This window comes from Salvelinus namaycush, unplaced genomic scaffold (assembly GCF_016432855.1).
Source record: "Salvelinus namaycush isolate Seneca unplaced genomic scaffold, SaNama_1.0 Scaffold1738, whole genome shotgun sequence".
NCBI classification, from domain to species: Eukaryota; Metazoa; Chordata; class Actinopteri; order Salmoniformes; family Salmonidae; genus Salvelinus; species Salvelinus namaycush.
Window position 1 is genome coordinate 27362 of NW_024058495.1, and position 17639 is coordinate 45000.

At 45.6% G+C, this 17639-nt stretch overlaps 1 protein-coding gene across 1 annotated transcript in view; it reads left to right on the forward strand.

Moving 5' to 3' along the window:
• The window catches only part of LOC120037506 (collagen alpha-1(VI) chain-like), a gene marked incomplete at its 3' end in the record, with an annotated part of 42337 nt that overhangs the window by 17211 nt on the left and 7487 nt on the right, over positions 1-17639 (forward strand). Inside the window, exons 5-18 of the mRNA XM_038983537.1 lie at positions 6314-6427; positions 6951-6971; positions 7079-7099; positions 7508-7552; positions 7864-7917; positions 8743-8787; positions 8868-8921; positions 9169-9267; positions 12845-12907; positions 12978-13040; positions 13134-13187; positions 13296-13331; positions 14777-14839; positions 16920-16982. Of these exons, the coding sequence (XP_038839465.1) occupies positions 6314-6427; positions 6951-6971; positions 7079-7099; positions 7508-7552; positions 7864-7917; positions 8743-8787; positions 8868-8921; positions 9169-9267; positions 12845-12907; positions 12978-13040; positions 13134-13187; positions 13296-13331; positions 14777-14839; positions 16920-16982 (795 nt within the window). The remainder of the gene's footprint in view (positions 1-6313; positions 6428-6950; positions 6972-7078; positions 7100-7507; positions 7553-7863; positions 7918-8742; positions 8788-8867; positions 8922-9168; positions 9268-12844; positions 12908-12977; positions 13041-13133; positions 13188-13295; positions 13332-14776; positions 14840-16919; positions 16983-17639) is intronic.

The window sequence follows — 17639 nt, forward strand, 5'->3', positions numbered from 1 at the left end:
TTCTTGGGACCTAGAACAAGCATCTCTGTTTTGTCCGAGTTTAAAAGTAGAAAGTTTTCAGCCATCCACTTCCTTATGTCTGAAACACAGGCTTCTAGCGAGGGCAATTTTGGGGCTTCACCATGTTTCATTGAAATGTACAGCTGTGTGTCATCCGCATAGCAGTGAAAGTTAACATTATGTTTTCGAATAACATCCCCAAGAGGTAAAATATATAGTGAAAACAATAGTGGTCCTAAAACGGAACCTTGAGGAACACCGAAATGTACAGTTGATTTGTCAGAGGACAAACCATTCACAGAGACAAACTGATATCTTTCCGACAGATAAGATCTAAACCAGGCCAGAACTTGTCCGTGTAGACCAATTTGGGTTTCCAGTCTCTCCAAAAGAATGTGGTGATCGATGGTGTCAAAGGCAGCACTAAGGTCTAGTAGCACGAGGACAGATGCAGAGCCTCGGTCTGACGCCATTAAAAGGTCATTTACCACCTTCACAAGTGCAGTCTCAGTGCTATGATGGGGTCTAAAACCAGACTGAAGCATTTCGTATACATTGTTTGTCTTCAGGAAGGCAGTGAGTTGCTGCGCAACAGCTTTTTCAAAAAATTTTGAGAGGAATGGAAGATTCGATATAGGCCGATAGTTTTTTATATTTTCCGGGTCAAGGTTTGGCTTTTTCAAGAGAGGCTTTATTACTGCCACTTTTAGTGAGTTTGGTACACATCCGGTGGATAGAGAGCCGTTTATTATGTTCAACATAGGAGGGCCAAGCACAGGAAGCAGCTCTTTCAGTAGTTTAGTAGGAATAGGATCCAGTATGCAGCTTGAAGGTTTAGAGGCCATGATTATTTTCATCATTGTGTCAAGAGATATAGTACTAAAACACTTAAGTGTCTCTCCCGATCCCAGGCCCTGGCAGAGCTGTGCAGATCCAGGACAGCTAAGCCCTGGAGGAATACGCAGATTTAAAGAGGAGTCCGTAATTTGCTTTCTAATGATCATGATCTTTTCCTCAAAGAAGTTCATGAATTTATTACTGCTGAAGTGAAAGCCATCCTCTCTTGGGGAATGCTGCTTTTTAGTTAGCTTTGCAACAGTGTCAAAAAGACATTTTGGATTGTTCTTATTTTCCTCAATTAAGTTGGAAAAGTAGGATGATCGAGCAGCAGTGAGGGCTCTTCGATACTGCACGGTAGTCTTTCCAAGCTAGTCGGAAGACTTCCAGTTTGGTGTGGCGCCATTTCCGTTCCAATTTTCTGGAAGCTTGCTTCAGAGCTCGGGTATTTTCTGTATACCAGGGAGCTAGTTTCTTATGACAAATGTTTTTCGTTTTTAGGGGTGCAACTGCATCTAGGGTATTGCGCAAGGTTAAATTGAGTTCCTCAGTTAGGTGGTTAACTGATTTTTGTCCTCTGACGTCCTTGGGTAGGCAGAAGGAGTCTGGAAGGGCATCAAGGAATTTTTGTGTTGTCTGAGAATTTATAGCACGACTTTTGATGATCCTTGGTTGGAGTCTGAGCAGATTATTTGTTGCGATTTCAAACGTAATAAAATGGTGGTCCGATAGTCCAGGATTATGAGGAAAAACATTAAGATCTACAACATTTATTCCATGGGACAAAACTAGGTCCAGAGTATGACTGTGGCAGTGAGTAGGTCCAGAGACATGTTGGACAAAACCCACTGAGTCGATGATGGCTCCGAAAGCCTTTTGGAGTGGGTCTGTGGACTTTTCCATATGAATATTAAAATCACCAAAAATTAGAATATTATCTGCTATGACTACAAGGTCCGATAGGAATTCAGGGAACTCAGAGAGGAACGCTGTATATGGCCCAGGAGGCCTGTAAACAGTAGCTATAAAAAGTGATTGAGTAGCCTGCATAGATTTCATGACTAGAAGCTCAAAAGACGAAAACGTCATTTTTTTTTTTGTAAATTGAAATTTGCTATCGTAAATGTTAGCAACACCTCCGCCTTTGCGAGATGCACGGGGGATATGGTCACTAGTGTAACCAGGAGGTGAGGCCTCATTTAACACAGTAAATTCATCAGGCTTAAGCCATGTTTCAGTCAGGCCAATCACATCAAGATTATGATCAGTGATTAGTTCATTGACTATAACTGCCTTTGAAGTGAGGGATCTAACATTAAGTAACCCTATTTTGAGATGTGAGGTATCACGATCTCTTTCAATAATGGCAGGAATGGAGGAGGTCTTTATCTTAATGAGATTGCTAAGGCGAACACCGCCATGTTTAGTTTTGCCCAACCTAGGTCGAGGCACAGACACAGTCTCAATGGGGATGGCTGAGCTGACTACACTGACTATGCTAGTGGCAGACTCCACTAAGCTGGCAGGTTGGCTAACAGCCTGCTGCCTGGCCTGCACCCTATTTCATTGTGGAGCTAGAGGAGTTAGAGCCCTGTCTATGTTGGTAGATAAGATGAGAGCACCCCTCCAGCTAGGATGGAGTCCGTCACTCCCCAGCAGGTCAGGCTTGGTCCAGTTTGTGGGTGAGTCCCAGAAAGAGGGCCAATTATCTACAAATTCTATCTTTTGGGAGGGGCAGAAAACAGTTTTCAACCAGCGATTGAGTTGGGAGACTCTGCTGTAGAGCTCGTCACTCCCCCTAACTGGGAGGGGGCCAGAGACAATTACTCGATGCCGACACATCTTTCTAGCTGATTTACACGCTGAAGCTATGTTGCGCTTGGTGACCTCTGACTGTTTCATCCTAACATCGTTGGTGCCGACGTGGATAACAATATCTCTATACTCTCTACACTCGCCAGTTTTATCTTTAGCCAGCACCATCTTCAGATTAGCCTTAACGTCGGTAGCCCTGCCCCCTGGTAAACAGTGGGTGATTCGTTTTAAGTCTAATACTGCGGGTAATGGAGTCGCCAATGACTAGGGTTTTCAATTTGTCAGAGCTAATGGTGGGAGCCTTCGGCGTCTCAGACCCTGTAACGGGAGGAGTAGAGACAAGAGAAGACTCGGCCTCAGACTCCGACTCGCTACTTAATGGGGAAAACCGGTTGAAAGTTTCTGTCGGCTGAATGAGCGACACCAGTTGAGCATTCCTACAGCATTTCCCTCCAGAAGCCATGAGAAAGTTGTCCGGCTGCGGGGACTGTGCGGGGGGATTTATACTAACGTTACTATCTGTACTTACTGGTGGCACAGACGCTGTTTCATCCTTTCCTACACTGAAATTACCCTTGCCTAACGATTGCGTCTGAAGCTGGGCTTGCAGCACAGCTATCGTCGCCATAAGGCGATCGTTCTCCTGTATATTATGAGTACAGCGACTGCAATTAGAAGACATCATGTTAATGTTACTACTTAGCTTCGGCTGTTGAAAGTGCTGACGAACCATGTCCAGATAAAGCGTCCGGAGTGAAAAAGTTGAATGAGGGAAAAAAGTTGTGATGGAAAAACTAAAAATATAAACGGTAATTAAAAAGTAAAAAGAAAAAAAAACGTAAAGTTGTCAGCTAGCAAAGTAAGGTTGGCAAAACGCACAGCAACAAAACGCACAGCAACACGTCTGCAAATTCGTCTGTTATCCCTTTCATGCCCTTCCTCCAGTCCACTTACCGATATCTGAACAAGAGAGCCTCATCGAAATTGCTACAAGCGGTTCTGTGAATATTGAATTTAATCAGAAGCCACTGCCAGATTTAGGGATGGGGCTGTGCTCAGAGTTTCTTGACTTGGAAAATCGCACTGTTAAAACACTGATACCCTTTGCAACCACGTACCTATGCGAGAGTGGATTCTCGACCCTCACTAGCAAGGAGTAGAAAATACCATGGCTATATACAGGAAGTAGAAAATACCATGGCTATATACAGGAAGTAGAAAATAACATGGCTATATACAGGGAGTAGAAAATAACATGGCTATATACAGGAAGTAGACAATAACATGGCTATATACAGGAAGTAGAAAATAACATGGCTATATACAGGAAGTAGACAATAACATGGCTATATACAGGAAGTAGACAATAACATGGCTATATACAGGAAGTAGACAATAACATGGCTATATACAGGAAGTAGACAATAACATGGCTATATACAGGAAGTAGACAATAACATGGCTATATACAGGGAGTAGAAAATAACATGGCTATATACAGGAAGTATATATTTACATAAGTATTCAGACCCTTTACTCAGTAGTTTGTTGAAGCACCTTTAGCAGCGATTACAGCCTCGAGACTTCTTGGGTATGACGCTACAAGCTTGACACACCTGTGAACCTTTGCCCCAGTCTGAGGTCATGAGCTCTCTGGAGCAGGTTTTCATCAAGGATCTCTCTGTACTTTGCTCCATTCATCTTTCCCTCGATCCTGACTAGTCTCCCAGTCCCTGCCTCTGAAAAACATCCCCACAGCTTGATGCTGCCACCACCATGCTTCACCGTAGGGATGGTATTGGCCAGGTGATGAGCAGTGTCTGGTTTACTCTAGATGTGACGCTTGACATTCAGACCAAAGAGTTCAATTTTGGTTTCATCAGACCAGATAATCTAGTTTCTCATGGTCTGAGAGTCTTTAGGTGCCTCTTAGCAAACACAAGCAGGCTGTCATGTTTGTTTTACTGAGGAGTGGCTTCCGTCTGGCCAGTATACCATAAAGGCCTGTGTCCATCGAAGGTGAGCGTTTGTCCACTGAAGTTCGTTACAACGCCAAACTGCAGTCAGGTCAAGACCCTGGTGAGGACGACAAGCAAGTCAGTGAGCTTCCCTGAGACGGTTTCTGAGTTTTTGCAGAAATTCTTCGGTTGTGCCCACCCACAGTTTCACCAGCTGTCCGGGTGGCTGGTCTCAGACGATCCCTCCCGCAGGTGAAGAAGCCGGATGTGGAGGTCCTGGGCTGGCGTGGTTACACGTGGTCTGCGATTTTGAGGCCGGTTGGGCGTACTGCCATATTCTGTAAAACGATGTTGGAGGCGGCTTATGGTAGAAACATGGACATTCAATTATCTGGCAACAGCTCTGGTGGTCATTCCTGCAGTCAGCATGCTAATTGCACGCTCCCTCAACTTGAGACATCTGGCATTGTGTTGTGACAAAACTGCACATTTTAGAGTGGCCTTTTATTGTCCCCAGCACAAGGTGCACCTGTGTAATGATCATGCTGTTTAATCAGCTTCTTGATATGCCACACCTATCAGGTGGATGGATTAGCTTGGCAAAGGAGAAATGCTCACGTTCAGGGATGTAAACAAATGTGTACCCATCATTTGAGAGAAATTAGCTTTTTTGTGTATTAGAAACATTTCTGGGATCTTTTATTTCAGCTCATGAAACATGAGACCAACGCTTTACATGTTGTGTTCACATTTTTGTTCAGTATAGTAATTCTACCCTTCCAGGTAGAAAAGCTAGTCAGTATGACAGCTAGCCTTGTAGCTAAGGTAGCCAAATCTCCTCAGCTAGCCTTGTAGCTAAGGTAGCCAAATCACCTCAGCTAGCCTTGTAGCTAAGGTAGCCAAATCTCCTCAGCTAGCCTTGGTCCCGTGTGGCTCAGTTGGTAGAGCATGGCGCTTGCAACGCCAGGGTTGTGGGTTCATTCCCCACGGGGGGACCAGGATGAATATGTATGAACTTTCCAATTTGTAAGTCGCTCTGGATAAGAGCGTCTGCTAAATGAAAAAATGTAAATGTAAATGTTGTAGCTAAGGTAGCAAAATCTCCTCAGCTAGCCTTGTAGCTAAGGTAGCCAAATCTCCTCAGCTAGCCTTGTAGCTAAGGTAGCCAAATCTCCTCAGCTAGCCTTGTAGCTAAGGTAGCCAAATCACCTCAGCTAGCCTTGTAGCTAAGGTAGCCAAATCACCTCAGCTAGCCTTGTAGCTAAGGTAGCCAAATCTCCTCAGCTAGCCTTGTAGCTAAGGTAGCCAAATCTCCTCAGCTAGCCAAGTGGTGCTGAGGAGAGCTGAGTAGAACTCTTCTGTAAGGACGAGAGGTAAGAATGATCAGAGGGCAGGCGACTGGCTCTTTAGTATGAGGGGAGGGGCTCCCTTATTCGACACTCAACCTGTCTGTCTGTCTCCGACAGACGTGTATGATTGGTCCTTTGAGCTACTTAGGAGATTCTGGTGAATCCCCACAGTGAGACGTCAAAAATAATAATTGAACTTTATGTAGTGATAATTGATCAATGTCTGTATTGATCTCTGTATTGATCTGATCTCTGTATCTCTGTATTGATCTCTGTATTGATTTCTGTATCTCTGTATTGATCTCAGTATTGATCTCAGTATTGACTTCTGTATCTCTGTATTGATCTCTATAGGATACCAGACTGGCAGTGATCGCTACAGACCAGAACTACAGACAGAATTTCACAGCAGCTGACAACAGCAGATCCACCCAGCTACAGACCATTCGCAGCATCATAGATATGATCGTACGTATTACAACCCTCCACTTCTCTCCCCACACCTTTCCTCTCCTCTCCATATCTCTCCTCCTTTCCTCTCCTCTCCATATCTCCCCTCCTTTCCTCTCCTCTCCATATCTCCTTTCCTTTCCTTTCCTCTCCTATCCATATCTCTCCTCCTTTCCTCTCTCCTCCTTTCCTCTCCTCTCCATATCTCTCCTCCTTTCCTCTCCTCTCCATATCTCGCCTCCTTTCCTCTCCTCTCCATATCTCCCCTCCTTTCCTCTCCTCTCCTCTCCGTATCTCTCCTCCTTTCCTCTCCTCTCCATATCTCTCCTCCTTTCCTCTCCTCTCCATATCTCGCCTCCTTTCCTCTCCTCTCCATATCTCCCCTCCTTTCCTCTCCTCTCCTCTCCATATCTCTCCTCCTTTCATCTCCTCTCCATATCTCCCCTCCTTTCCTCTCCTCTCCCTCTCTACTCCCCTCCCTCTCCTATCATTTTAAAGTGTAAATGAGTCTCTCTAACCTCTGATGTATTTTCTCTTACAGACCAATGAGACCAAGGATGTGGTATGTCTTGTCTACCTATGTGACATATGTTATTTCTACAGTAATCATTACTTCCATTTGTCTGTCTGTTGCCATTTATAACTGTGCTTTTTTCCATTTTTTTCCAGTGCTGTTCTTTTGACTGCAATGTAAGTAACCCCTACACCATATGACCCCCTTATGACACCTTTATAACAGGTTGTAGTGTTCTATGAAGGCTCTCTGAGCGACATAGCGGTATGACCCATGATGACACCTTTATAACAGGTTGTAGTGTTCTATGAAGGCTCTCTGAGCGACATAGCGGTATGACCCATGATGACACCTTTATAACAGGTTATAGTGTTCTATGAAGGCTCTCTGAGCGACATAGCGGTATGACCCATGATGACACCTTTATAACAGGTTATAGTGTTCTATGAAGGCTCTCTGAGCGACATAGCGGTATGATCCATGATGACACCTTTATAACAGGTTATAGTGTTCTATGAAGGCTCTCTGAGCGACATAGCGGTATGGCCCATGATGTCACCACTGATGATGTGTTTTGTCTGCAGGCTAAAGGAGGTCCCAAAGGACCAGAAGGAGGCCTCGGCTCCAAGGTGGGTCACACACACACACACACACACACACACACACACACACACACACACACACACACACACACACACACACACACACACACACACACACACACACACACACGAAAACCGGAAGACTTGTGATTAGCTCCCCAGGTTAATGCCTAGGATTTAGCTCAGTGTCCTACCCTGATCTTCATAGCTAGTGTCTGATTGTTGTCATTATGTATTATTGATCTTGAATTCTAATGCTCCACTCCTCTCTCCACCTCTCTTCCTCTGTCCTCCCTCTCTTCCTCTCTCCTCCCTCTTCCTCTCCTCTCTTCCTGCAGGGTGAAACAGGTAGACAGGGGATGCCAGGCGAGAAGGGAGACATCGGGGTAGAGGTGAGTACCTGTGAAAACACACGGGGTCTACTATTAACCCCCAAAATCTGCTCTGTTATTAACCTATAGAATCAGGTCTGTTATTAACCTATAGAACCAGGTCTGTTATTAACCTATAGAATCAGGTCTGTGTTATTAACCTATAGAATCAGGTCTGTTATTAACCTATAGAATCAGGTCTGTTATTAACCTATAGAATCAGGTCTGTTATTAACCTATAGAATCAGGTCTGTTATTAACCTATAGAATCAGGTCTGTTATTAACCTATAGAATCAGGTCTGTTATTAACCTATAGAATCAGGTCTGTTATTAACCTATAGAAGCAGGTCTGGTATTAACCTATAGAAGCAGGTCTGTTATTAACCTATAGAATCAGGTCTGTGTTATTAACCTATAGAATCAGGTCTGTTATTAACCTATAGAAGCAGGTCTGTTATTAACCTATAGAATCAGGTCTGTTATTAACCTATAGAATCAGGTATGTTATTAACCTATAGAACCAGGTCTGTTATTAACCTATAGAATCAGGTCTGTTATTAACCTATAGAATCAGGTCTGTTATTAACCTATAGAATCAGGTCTGTGTTATTAACCTATAGAACCAGGTCTGTTATTAACCTATAGAATCAGGTCTGTTATTAACCTATAGAATCAGGTCTGTTATTAACCTATAGAATCAGGTCTGTTATTAACCTATAGAATCAGGCCTGTGTTATTAACCTATAGAATCAGGCCTGTGTTATTAACCTATAGAATCAGGTCTGTTATTAACCTATAGAATCAGGTCTGTTATTATCTACTGATGATCCAGTCTTCTATTTCAGGGAAACTTGGGAGACCCCGGGCCCGTAGGATACCGTGGAATGAAGGTACTATATCTCAGACACATGATACGACCATGACAGTCTCTACATGATGATCATGACGATAACTGTTGTCTCGTTTCCAGGGCGACCGAGGTGGAATAGGCAACAAGGGCGAGAGAGGCCATAAAGGCTACAAGGTAAACTGCACATCCATTGGTGGATTTTATTTCACCTTTACTGTATTGAGAAATATTATGTGTTCTCCCATTGATGGACACTCACTAAACTAACATTTCTCTCTCTGTCTCTCTCTGTCTCTGTCTCTCTCTGTCTCTGTCTCTCTCTGTCTCTGTCTCTCTCTCTCTCTCTCTCTCCCTTTCTCTCTCTCCCTCTCTCTCCCCCCTTCTCTCTCTCTCTCTCTCTCTCTCTCTCTCTCTCTCTCAGGGAGACAAAGGACAACAGGGGACAGATGGAGTTGATGGACGTAAGGGGGATCCAGGTTTTCCTGGTCTAGCCGGCTGTAAAGGTTCCCCAGGACCTGACGTGAGTCCTTCTAGTAGTGTCTTATTTTAAACCCCAGTTGGGGTTTAGGGTCTGTCTCTCTTTATATGGGTCTTCCTACAAATAAAGGGGGCAATATGTGACATCAGGATCAATATTTCAATTTGATTTGATATACATTTAAATATGATTTTCTTGTAGCTTCACATGTGTGTAGTTACAGGAATAACAGTCTAGATAGGCACAATGAAACCATAACTCCTAGCAACAACAAAACATCTACATGTCACAATGAGACCATAACTCCACCTAGCAACAACAGAACATCTACATGTCACAATGAAACCATAACTCCTAGCAACAACAAAACATCTACATGTCACAATGAGACCATAACTCCACCTAGCAACAACAAAACATCTACATGTCACAATGAGACCATAACTCCACCTAGCAACAACAGAACATCTACATGTCACAATGAAACCATAACTCCTAGCAACAACAGAACATCTACATGTCACAATGAAACCATAACTCCTAGCAACAACAAAACATCTACATGTCATTCTAAATGTTACAGGAAACCTGTTTCTGTGTCCTGCCTAGTGGCCAGGTCTGTTATGTCCGATGAAACATGGACACTGCAGGGCCGGTCAGACTGTTGGGATCTCAGCGCTGATTAGACTGTTGGGATCTCAGGGCTGATCAGACTGTTGGGATCTCAGGGCCGATCAGACTGTTGGGATCTCAGGGCCGATCAGACTGTTGGGATCTCAGGGCCGATCAGACTGTTGGGATCTCAGGGCCGATCAGACTGTTGGGATCTCAGGGCTGATCAGACTGTTGGGATCTCAGGGCCGGTCAGACTGTTGGGATCTCAGGGCCGATCAGACTGTTGGGATCTCAGGGCCGATCAGACTGGTGGGATCTCAGGGCCGTTCAGACTGTTGGGATCTCAGGGCCGATCAGACTGTTGGGATCTCAGGGCCGTTCAGACTGTTGGGATCTCAGGGCCGATCAGACTGTTGGGATCTCAGGGCCGATCAGACTGTTGGGATCTCAGGGCCGATCAGACTGTTGGGATCTCAGGGCCGATCAGACTGTTGGGATCTCAGGGCCGATCAGACTGTTGGGATCTCAGGGCTGATCAGACTGTTGGGATCTCAGGGCTGATCAGACTGTTGGGATCTCAGCGCTGATCAGACTGTTGGGATCTCAGGGCTGATCAGACTGTTGGGATCTCAGGGCTGATCAGACTGTTGGGATCTCAGGGCCGATCAGACTGTTGGGATCTCAGGGCTGATCAGACTGTTGGGATCTCAGGGCCGTTCAGACTGTTGGGATCTCAGGGCCGATCAGACTGTTGGGATCTCAGGGCCGATCAGACTGTTGGGATCTCAGGGCTGATCAGACTGTTGGGATCTCAGGGCCGATCAGACTGTTGGGATCTCAGGGCCGATCAGACTGTTGGGATCTCAGGGCTGATCAGACTGTTGGGATCTCAGGGCTGATCAGACTGTTGGGATCTCAGGGCCGATCAGACTGTTGGGATCTCAGGGCCGATCAGACTGTTGGGATCTCAGGGCTGATCAGACTGTTGGGATCTCAGGGCTGATCAGACTGTTGGGATCTCAGGGCCGGTCAGACTGTTGGGATCTCAGGGCCGATCAGACTGTTGGGATCTCAGGGCCGATCAGACTGGTGGGATCTCAGGGCCGTTCAGACTGTTGGGATCTCAGGGCCGATCAGACTGTTGGGATCTCAGGGCCGATCATACTGTTGGGATCTCAGGGCCGATCAGACTGTTGGGATCTCAGGGCTGATCAGACTGTTGGGATCTCAGGGCTGATCAGACTGTTGGGATCTCAGGGCTGATCAGACTGTTGGGATCTCAGGGCTGATCAGACTGTTCTGAATCAAATGATTCTGAATCACTTGGTAACAGCTCCTTAGTTGTCAAATGATTCTGAATCACTTGGTAACAGCTCCTTACAGTTGTCAAATGGTTCTGAATCACTCGGTAACAGCTCCTTACAGTTGTCAAATGATTCTGAATCACTCGGTAACAGCTCCTTACAGTTGTCAAATGATTCTGAATCACTCGGTAACAGCTCCTTACAGTTGTCAAATGATTCTGAATCACTCGGTAACAGCTCCTTACAGTTGTCAAATGATTCTGAATCACTCGGTAACAGCTCCTTACAGTTGTCGAATGATTCTGAATCACTCGGTAACAGCTCCTTACAGTTGTCAAATGATTCTGAATCACTTGGTAACAGCTCCTTACAGTTGTCAAATGATTCTGAATCACTTGGTAACAGCTCCTTATAGTTGTCAAATGATTCTGAATCAATTGGTAACAGCTCTTTACAGTTGTCAAATGATTCTGAATCACTTGGTAACAGCTCTTTACAGTTGTCAAATGATTCTGAATCACTTGGTAACAGCTCCTTACAGTTGTTAAATGATTCTGAATCACTTGGTAACAGCTCTTTACAGTTGTCAAATGATTCTGAATCACTTGGTAACAGCTCTTTACAGTTGTCAAATGATTCTGAATCACTTGGTAACAGCTCTTTACAGTTGTCAAATGATTCTGAATCACTTGGTAACAGAAATGTTCACTGGTACCCTAGTTTATAGAAAGACGTGTGTGTGTGTGTGTGTGTGTGTGTGTGTGTGTGTGTGTGTGTGTGTGTGTGTGTGTGTGTGTGTGTGTGTGTGTGTGTGTGTGTGTGTGTGTGTGTGTGTGTGTGTGTGTGTGTGTGTGTGTGTTTACAGTATGTTATCCCCAGGGGTTAGTTTATAAACATGCTGCCAACAGAGAATGTAAACACAGTTATTCTGATTAACAGCTTGGTCCCTCTGTCCCTCTGTCTGCCCCTCTGTCTGTCTTTCTGTCTGTCTTTCTGTCTGCCCCTCTGTCTGTCTTTCTGTCTGTCCGTCTGCCCCTCTGTCTGTCTTTCTGTCTGTCCCTCTGTCCCTCTGTCCCTCTGTCTGCCCCTCTGTCTGCCCTCTGTCTGTCCCTCTGTCTGTCTTTCTGTCTGTCCCTCTGTCCCTCTGTCCCTCTGTCTGCCCCTCTGTCTGCCCCTCTGTCTGTCTTTCTGTCTGTCCCTCTGTCTGTCTTTCTGTCTGTCCCTCTGTCTGTCTTTCTGTCTGTCCCTCTGTCTGTCCCTCCCGCTGTCTGTCCCTCTGTCTTTCCCGTTGTCTTTCTGTCTGTCCTTCTGTCTGTCCCTCTGTCCCTCTGTCAGTCTGTCCCTCTATCAGTCTGTCTGTCCCTCTGTCTGTCTGTCTGTCCCTCTGTCTGTCCCTTTTTCTTCCCCTCTGTCTACCTGTCTGTCCCTCTGTTTGTCCCTCTGTTTGTATCTCTAAGTCTGTCTGTCTGTCTGTCTGTCTGTCTGTCTGTCTGTCTGTCTGTCTGTCTGTCTGTCTGTCTGTCTGTCTGTCTGTCTGTCCCTCTGTCTGTCCCTCTGTCTGTATATCTCTGTCCCTCTGATAATCAGTAGTAGAACTGTGTGATGTAGTGAAGCTCTGCTCTACCTCAGGGGCTCTAGAACACTTGGGTTCTATTGTTCCCTGTTCTATATTCTGACTTCTATGTTCCATCTGTTTGTAGGGCTCACAGGGAGACGGAGGACCTAAGGGAGATCCTGGTCCATACGGAACCAAAGGAGCTAAGGTACAGTAAGATAACTTCCTGTTGTACTGTTGTTACCATGGCGATGTTGACAGTGTATTTCTTGTTTCAGGGTGATCAGGGGAAAAACGGAGAACCAGGACGACCCGGTAACTACGGACCGCCCGGAACCAAGGTGTGTGTATGTGTGTGTATGTGTGTGTACATGAGTTTGGTTGTGTTTATGTGACTCTGAATCAACTCATATTAACATGCTGTGTTCTGATAGGGTACACTGGGCCCAAAAGGAGCCAATGGGGACAAAGGACAGCGGGGTGATGATGTAAGTGATTCTAACGCCTGAGAATTATGGGAAGATTCTGTTGACAAGAAAGTGTTGATGAGGTGTTGATGACATCACGTGTGACATCATGACTGTTGTGTGTTTCAGGGAGCACCTGGACCGGACGGCCTCCGAGGAGACAGCGTATTTACACTTTACTACTACTACGCTGCGTGTCTGTGTCTGCGTGTCTGTGTGTCTGTGTGTCTGTGTGTCTGTGTGTCTGTGAATCTGTGTGTCTGTGTGTCTGTGTATCTGTGTGTCTGTGTATCTGTGTGTCTGTGTGTCTGTGTGTATGTGTGTCTGTGTGTCTGTGTGTATGTGTGTCTGTGTGTCTGTGTGTCTGTGTGTATGTGTGTCTGTGTGTCTGTGTATCTGTGTGTGTCTGTGTGTCTGTGTGTCTGTGTGTCTGTGTGTCTGTGTCTGTGTGTCTGTGTCTGTGTGTCTGTGTCTGTGTGTCTGTGTGTGTCTGTGTGTGTGTGTGTGTGTGTGTGTGTGTGTCTGTGTGTCTGTGTGTGTGTCTGTGTGTCTGTGTGTCTGTGTGTCTGTGTGTCTGTGTGTGTGTCTGTGTGTCTGTGTGGCTGTGTGTGTGTGTGTCTGTGTATCTGTGTGTCTGTGTGTCTGTGTGTGTGTCTGTGTGTCTGTGTATCTGTGTGTCTGTGTGTCTGTGTGTGTGTCTGTGTGTCTGTGTGTCTGTGTATCTGTGTGTCTGTGTATCTGTGTATCTGTGTGTCTGTGTATCTGTGTGTCTGTGTGTCTGTGTATCTGTGTGTCTGTGTATCTGTGTATCTGTGTGTTTGTGTATCTGTGTGTCTGTGTGTCTGCGTCTGCGTCTGTGTCTGTGTGTCTGTGTCTGTGTGTGTGTATGTCTGCGTCTGTGTGTCTGTGTGTCTGTGTGTGTGTCTGTGTGTTTGTGTATCTGTGTGTCTGTGTGTCTGTGTATCTGTGTGTCTGTGTATCTGTGTATCTGTGTGTGTGTCTATGTGTCTATGTGTCTGTGTGTCTGTGTGTGTGTGTGTGTGTCTGTGTGTCTGTGTGTATGTGTGTCGGTGTGTCTGTGTGTCTGTGTCGGGGTGTGTCTGTGTGTCTGTGTGTATGTGTGTCGGTGTGTCTGTGTGTGTGTATGTCTGTGTCTGTGTCTGTGTGTCTGCGTCTGCGTCTGCGTCTGTGTCTGTGGGTCTGTGTGTCTGTGTCTGTGTCTACGTCTGTGTGTCTGTGCATCTGTGTGTCTGTGTCTGCGTCTGCGTCTGTGTGTCTGTGTGTGTGTCTGTGTGTCTGTGTGTCTGTGACGGTGTGTCTGTGTGTATGTGTGTCGGTGTGTCTGTGTGTGTGTATGTGTCTGTGTCTGTGTGTCTGCGTCTGCGTGTCTGTGTGTCTGTGTGTCTGTGTGTCTGTGTGTGTTTGTCTGTGTCTGTGTCTGCGTCTGTGTCTGTGTGTCTGTGTCTCTGTGTGTCTGTGTGTGTTTAGGATTTAGGTTTAGGATTAGGATGTGTGTCCGTGTGTCTGTGTGTCTGTGTATCTGTGTGTCTGTGTGTCTGTGTGTCTGTGTGTCTGTGTGTGTGTGTTGACTTCTGTCCATTCTCCTTCAGGGCACCCCAGGAGAAAAAGGAGAACAAGGAACCCGTGGAAACAGAGGACCAAGAGGAGATTTGGTGAGTGGTGATGATGATGGTGGTGATGATGATGGTGGTGATGATGATGGTGAGTGATGATGATGAGTGATGATGATGGTGGTGAGTGATGATGGTGATGAGTGATGATGATGATGGTGGTGAGTGATGATGGTGATGATGATGGTGATGATGGTGGTGATGATGATGATGATGGTGATGATGATGGTGAGTGATGATGGTGGTGAGTGATGATGGTGATGATGATGGTGGTGATGATGGTGGTGAGTGATGATGATGATGATGGTGATGGTGGTGATGAGTGATGATGATGATGGTGGTGATGATGGTGGTGATGATGGTGGTGAGTGATGATGGTGGTGATGATGGTGGTGAGTGATGATGATGATGATGGTGGTGATGATGGTGGTGAGTGATGATGGTGATGATGATGGTGGTGATGATGGTGGTGATGATGGTGGTGATGATGATGGTGATGATGAGTGATGATGATGGTGATGATGATGGTGATGATGAGTGATGATGATGGTGGTGAGTGATGATGATGGTGGTGATGATGGTGGTGAGTGATGATGGTGATGATGATGGTGGTGATGAGTGATGATGAGTGATGATGATGGTGGTGATGATGGTGGTGATGATGATGGTGGTGATGATGGTGATGATGATGGTGGTGATGATGGTGGTGATGATGGTGGTGATGATGATGGTGGTGATGATGATGGTGAGTGATGATGGTGATGATGATGGTGGTGATGATGGTGATGATGATGGTGGTGATGATGGTGGTGATGATGGTGGTGAGTGATGATGGTGATGATGATGGTGGTGATGATGGTGGTGATGATGATGGTGATGATGATGGTGATGATGAGTGATGATGATGGTGATGATGATGGTGATGATGGTGAGTGATGATGATGGTGGTGAGTGATGATGATGATGATGAGTGATGATGATGGTGGTGAGTGATGATGATGATGGTGAGTGATGATGGTGAGTGATGATGATGAGTGATGATGATGGTGGTGATGATGGTGGTGAGTGATGATGGTGATGATGAGTGATGATGGTGATGGTGGTGAGTGATGATGATGATGGTGAGTGATGATGGTGAGTGATGATGATGAGTGATGATGATGGTGGTGATGATGGTGGTGAGTGATGATGATGATGGTGAGTGATGATGGTGAGTGATGATGATGAGTGATGATGATGATGGTGAGTGATGATGGTGAGTGATGATGATGAGTGATGATGATGGTGGTGATGATGGTGGTGAGTGATGATGGTGATGATGAGTGATGATGGTGATGGTGGTGAGTGATGATGATGATGAGTGATGATGATGATGGTGAGTGATGATGGTGGTGAGTGATGATGGTGATGATGAGTGATGATGATGATGGTGAGTGATGATGATGGTGATGATGAGTGATGATGATGATGGTGAGTGATGATGATGGTGATGGTGTCCTTGAGCAAGGCAAATGATCTGGGGCAGGGATGATTTGGGGGGGGGGGGGCGAACTCAGTCGGGGTCTCAACTTCCTGTTGACACTTAGAAAACACACGGTGACATTTAGAAATGGTGTTTTTGCATCAGCTGTCAATTAGCCCATATCAGCAAAACAAAATGTTATTGGTCAATTAGTCTAGCGGCCAGCTATCTAAACTTGTAGTGGTTGAATTACCGACCGGGGTGGGGCCCATTGATCATCAGTTATCATTTTTTTTTAAACTGGAAACATTTGCCTCCCCACCCTATGGCAAAATGTGTAGAATTTCAGGAAATGAATTTTAAAACGTAAATGTTTTCTCTTGGCTGTCACGAGGGGGGCCGCTAAATGTTTTTGGGGTGGGGGTTTGGATGTGGGTACACAGACCCACAAGCCACTGCGGCCCCTCATGACGAGTTCTGTTTTTTGTGGCCCCGACCCCCATTCAAAGTTGCCCATCCCTAATCTGGGGAGTTGAAAGCTAGCCCGGTTACCAGTCTCTTTAACTAACGTTCCACTCCATGAAGTCCGTGCAAATTACAGAAGTGGTGATGATAATGATGATGATGGTGTGTGTTGACTGATGTCTTCTGTCCCTTCAGGGTGACCCAGGACCTCGTGGAGATCAGGGCAGAGAGGGTTCATCTGGATCCAACGGAGATCCTGTACGTACCAGAGTTCTAAAACAACAGTCCTTCATCGAGCGAGAGATTCTAGCGTTCATTCATCAATAGTAGCTTACGAACTCGGTCAGCGCGGTCAGACAGAGCCACATGAAAACATACCAAGTCGGATACGTATTCACCATTGTCCGTTTTTGTCTGTAAAAATGTTAATGTCAGTTACATACGAACAAAAGGCCGATATATTCTTGTTCAATGTCCGTCAACAGATGACTCCCATTATTTAACCATTGGCTCGATCCCTAATTATGGGACATCATATCTTTGTCTAAGAGGTTTAACTGGGTTGCTTAGCTATTGCATTACAGTGCAGAATGTGGTTGTATTATTTTGAATCATGTTCTCTGTGACTACTAGCGTTACGAGAGGAAAGGGGCACATAGTCAAAAGACATGTTCTTTTTGACGTAGTTCTTTCACCCTGTAGAGAGAGAGAGTGAGTCAGAGGGGAAAGTGTGAGTCTGGAAGTTCCCAGTAAAAACAGAAGCCGAGATGGAACTCTGTCCAGATTTCCACCAGTTTCTTTCTCTCTCTCTCTCTGTCTCTCTCTCTCTGTCTCTCTCTCTCTCTGTCTCTCTCTCTCTGTCTCTCTCTCTGTCTCTCTCCTCTCTCTCTCTCTCTGTCTCTCTCTCTGTCTCTC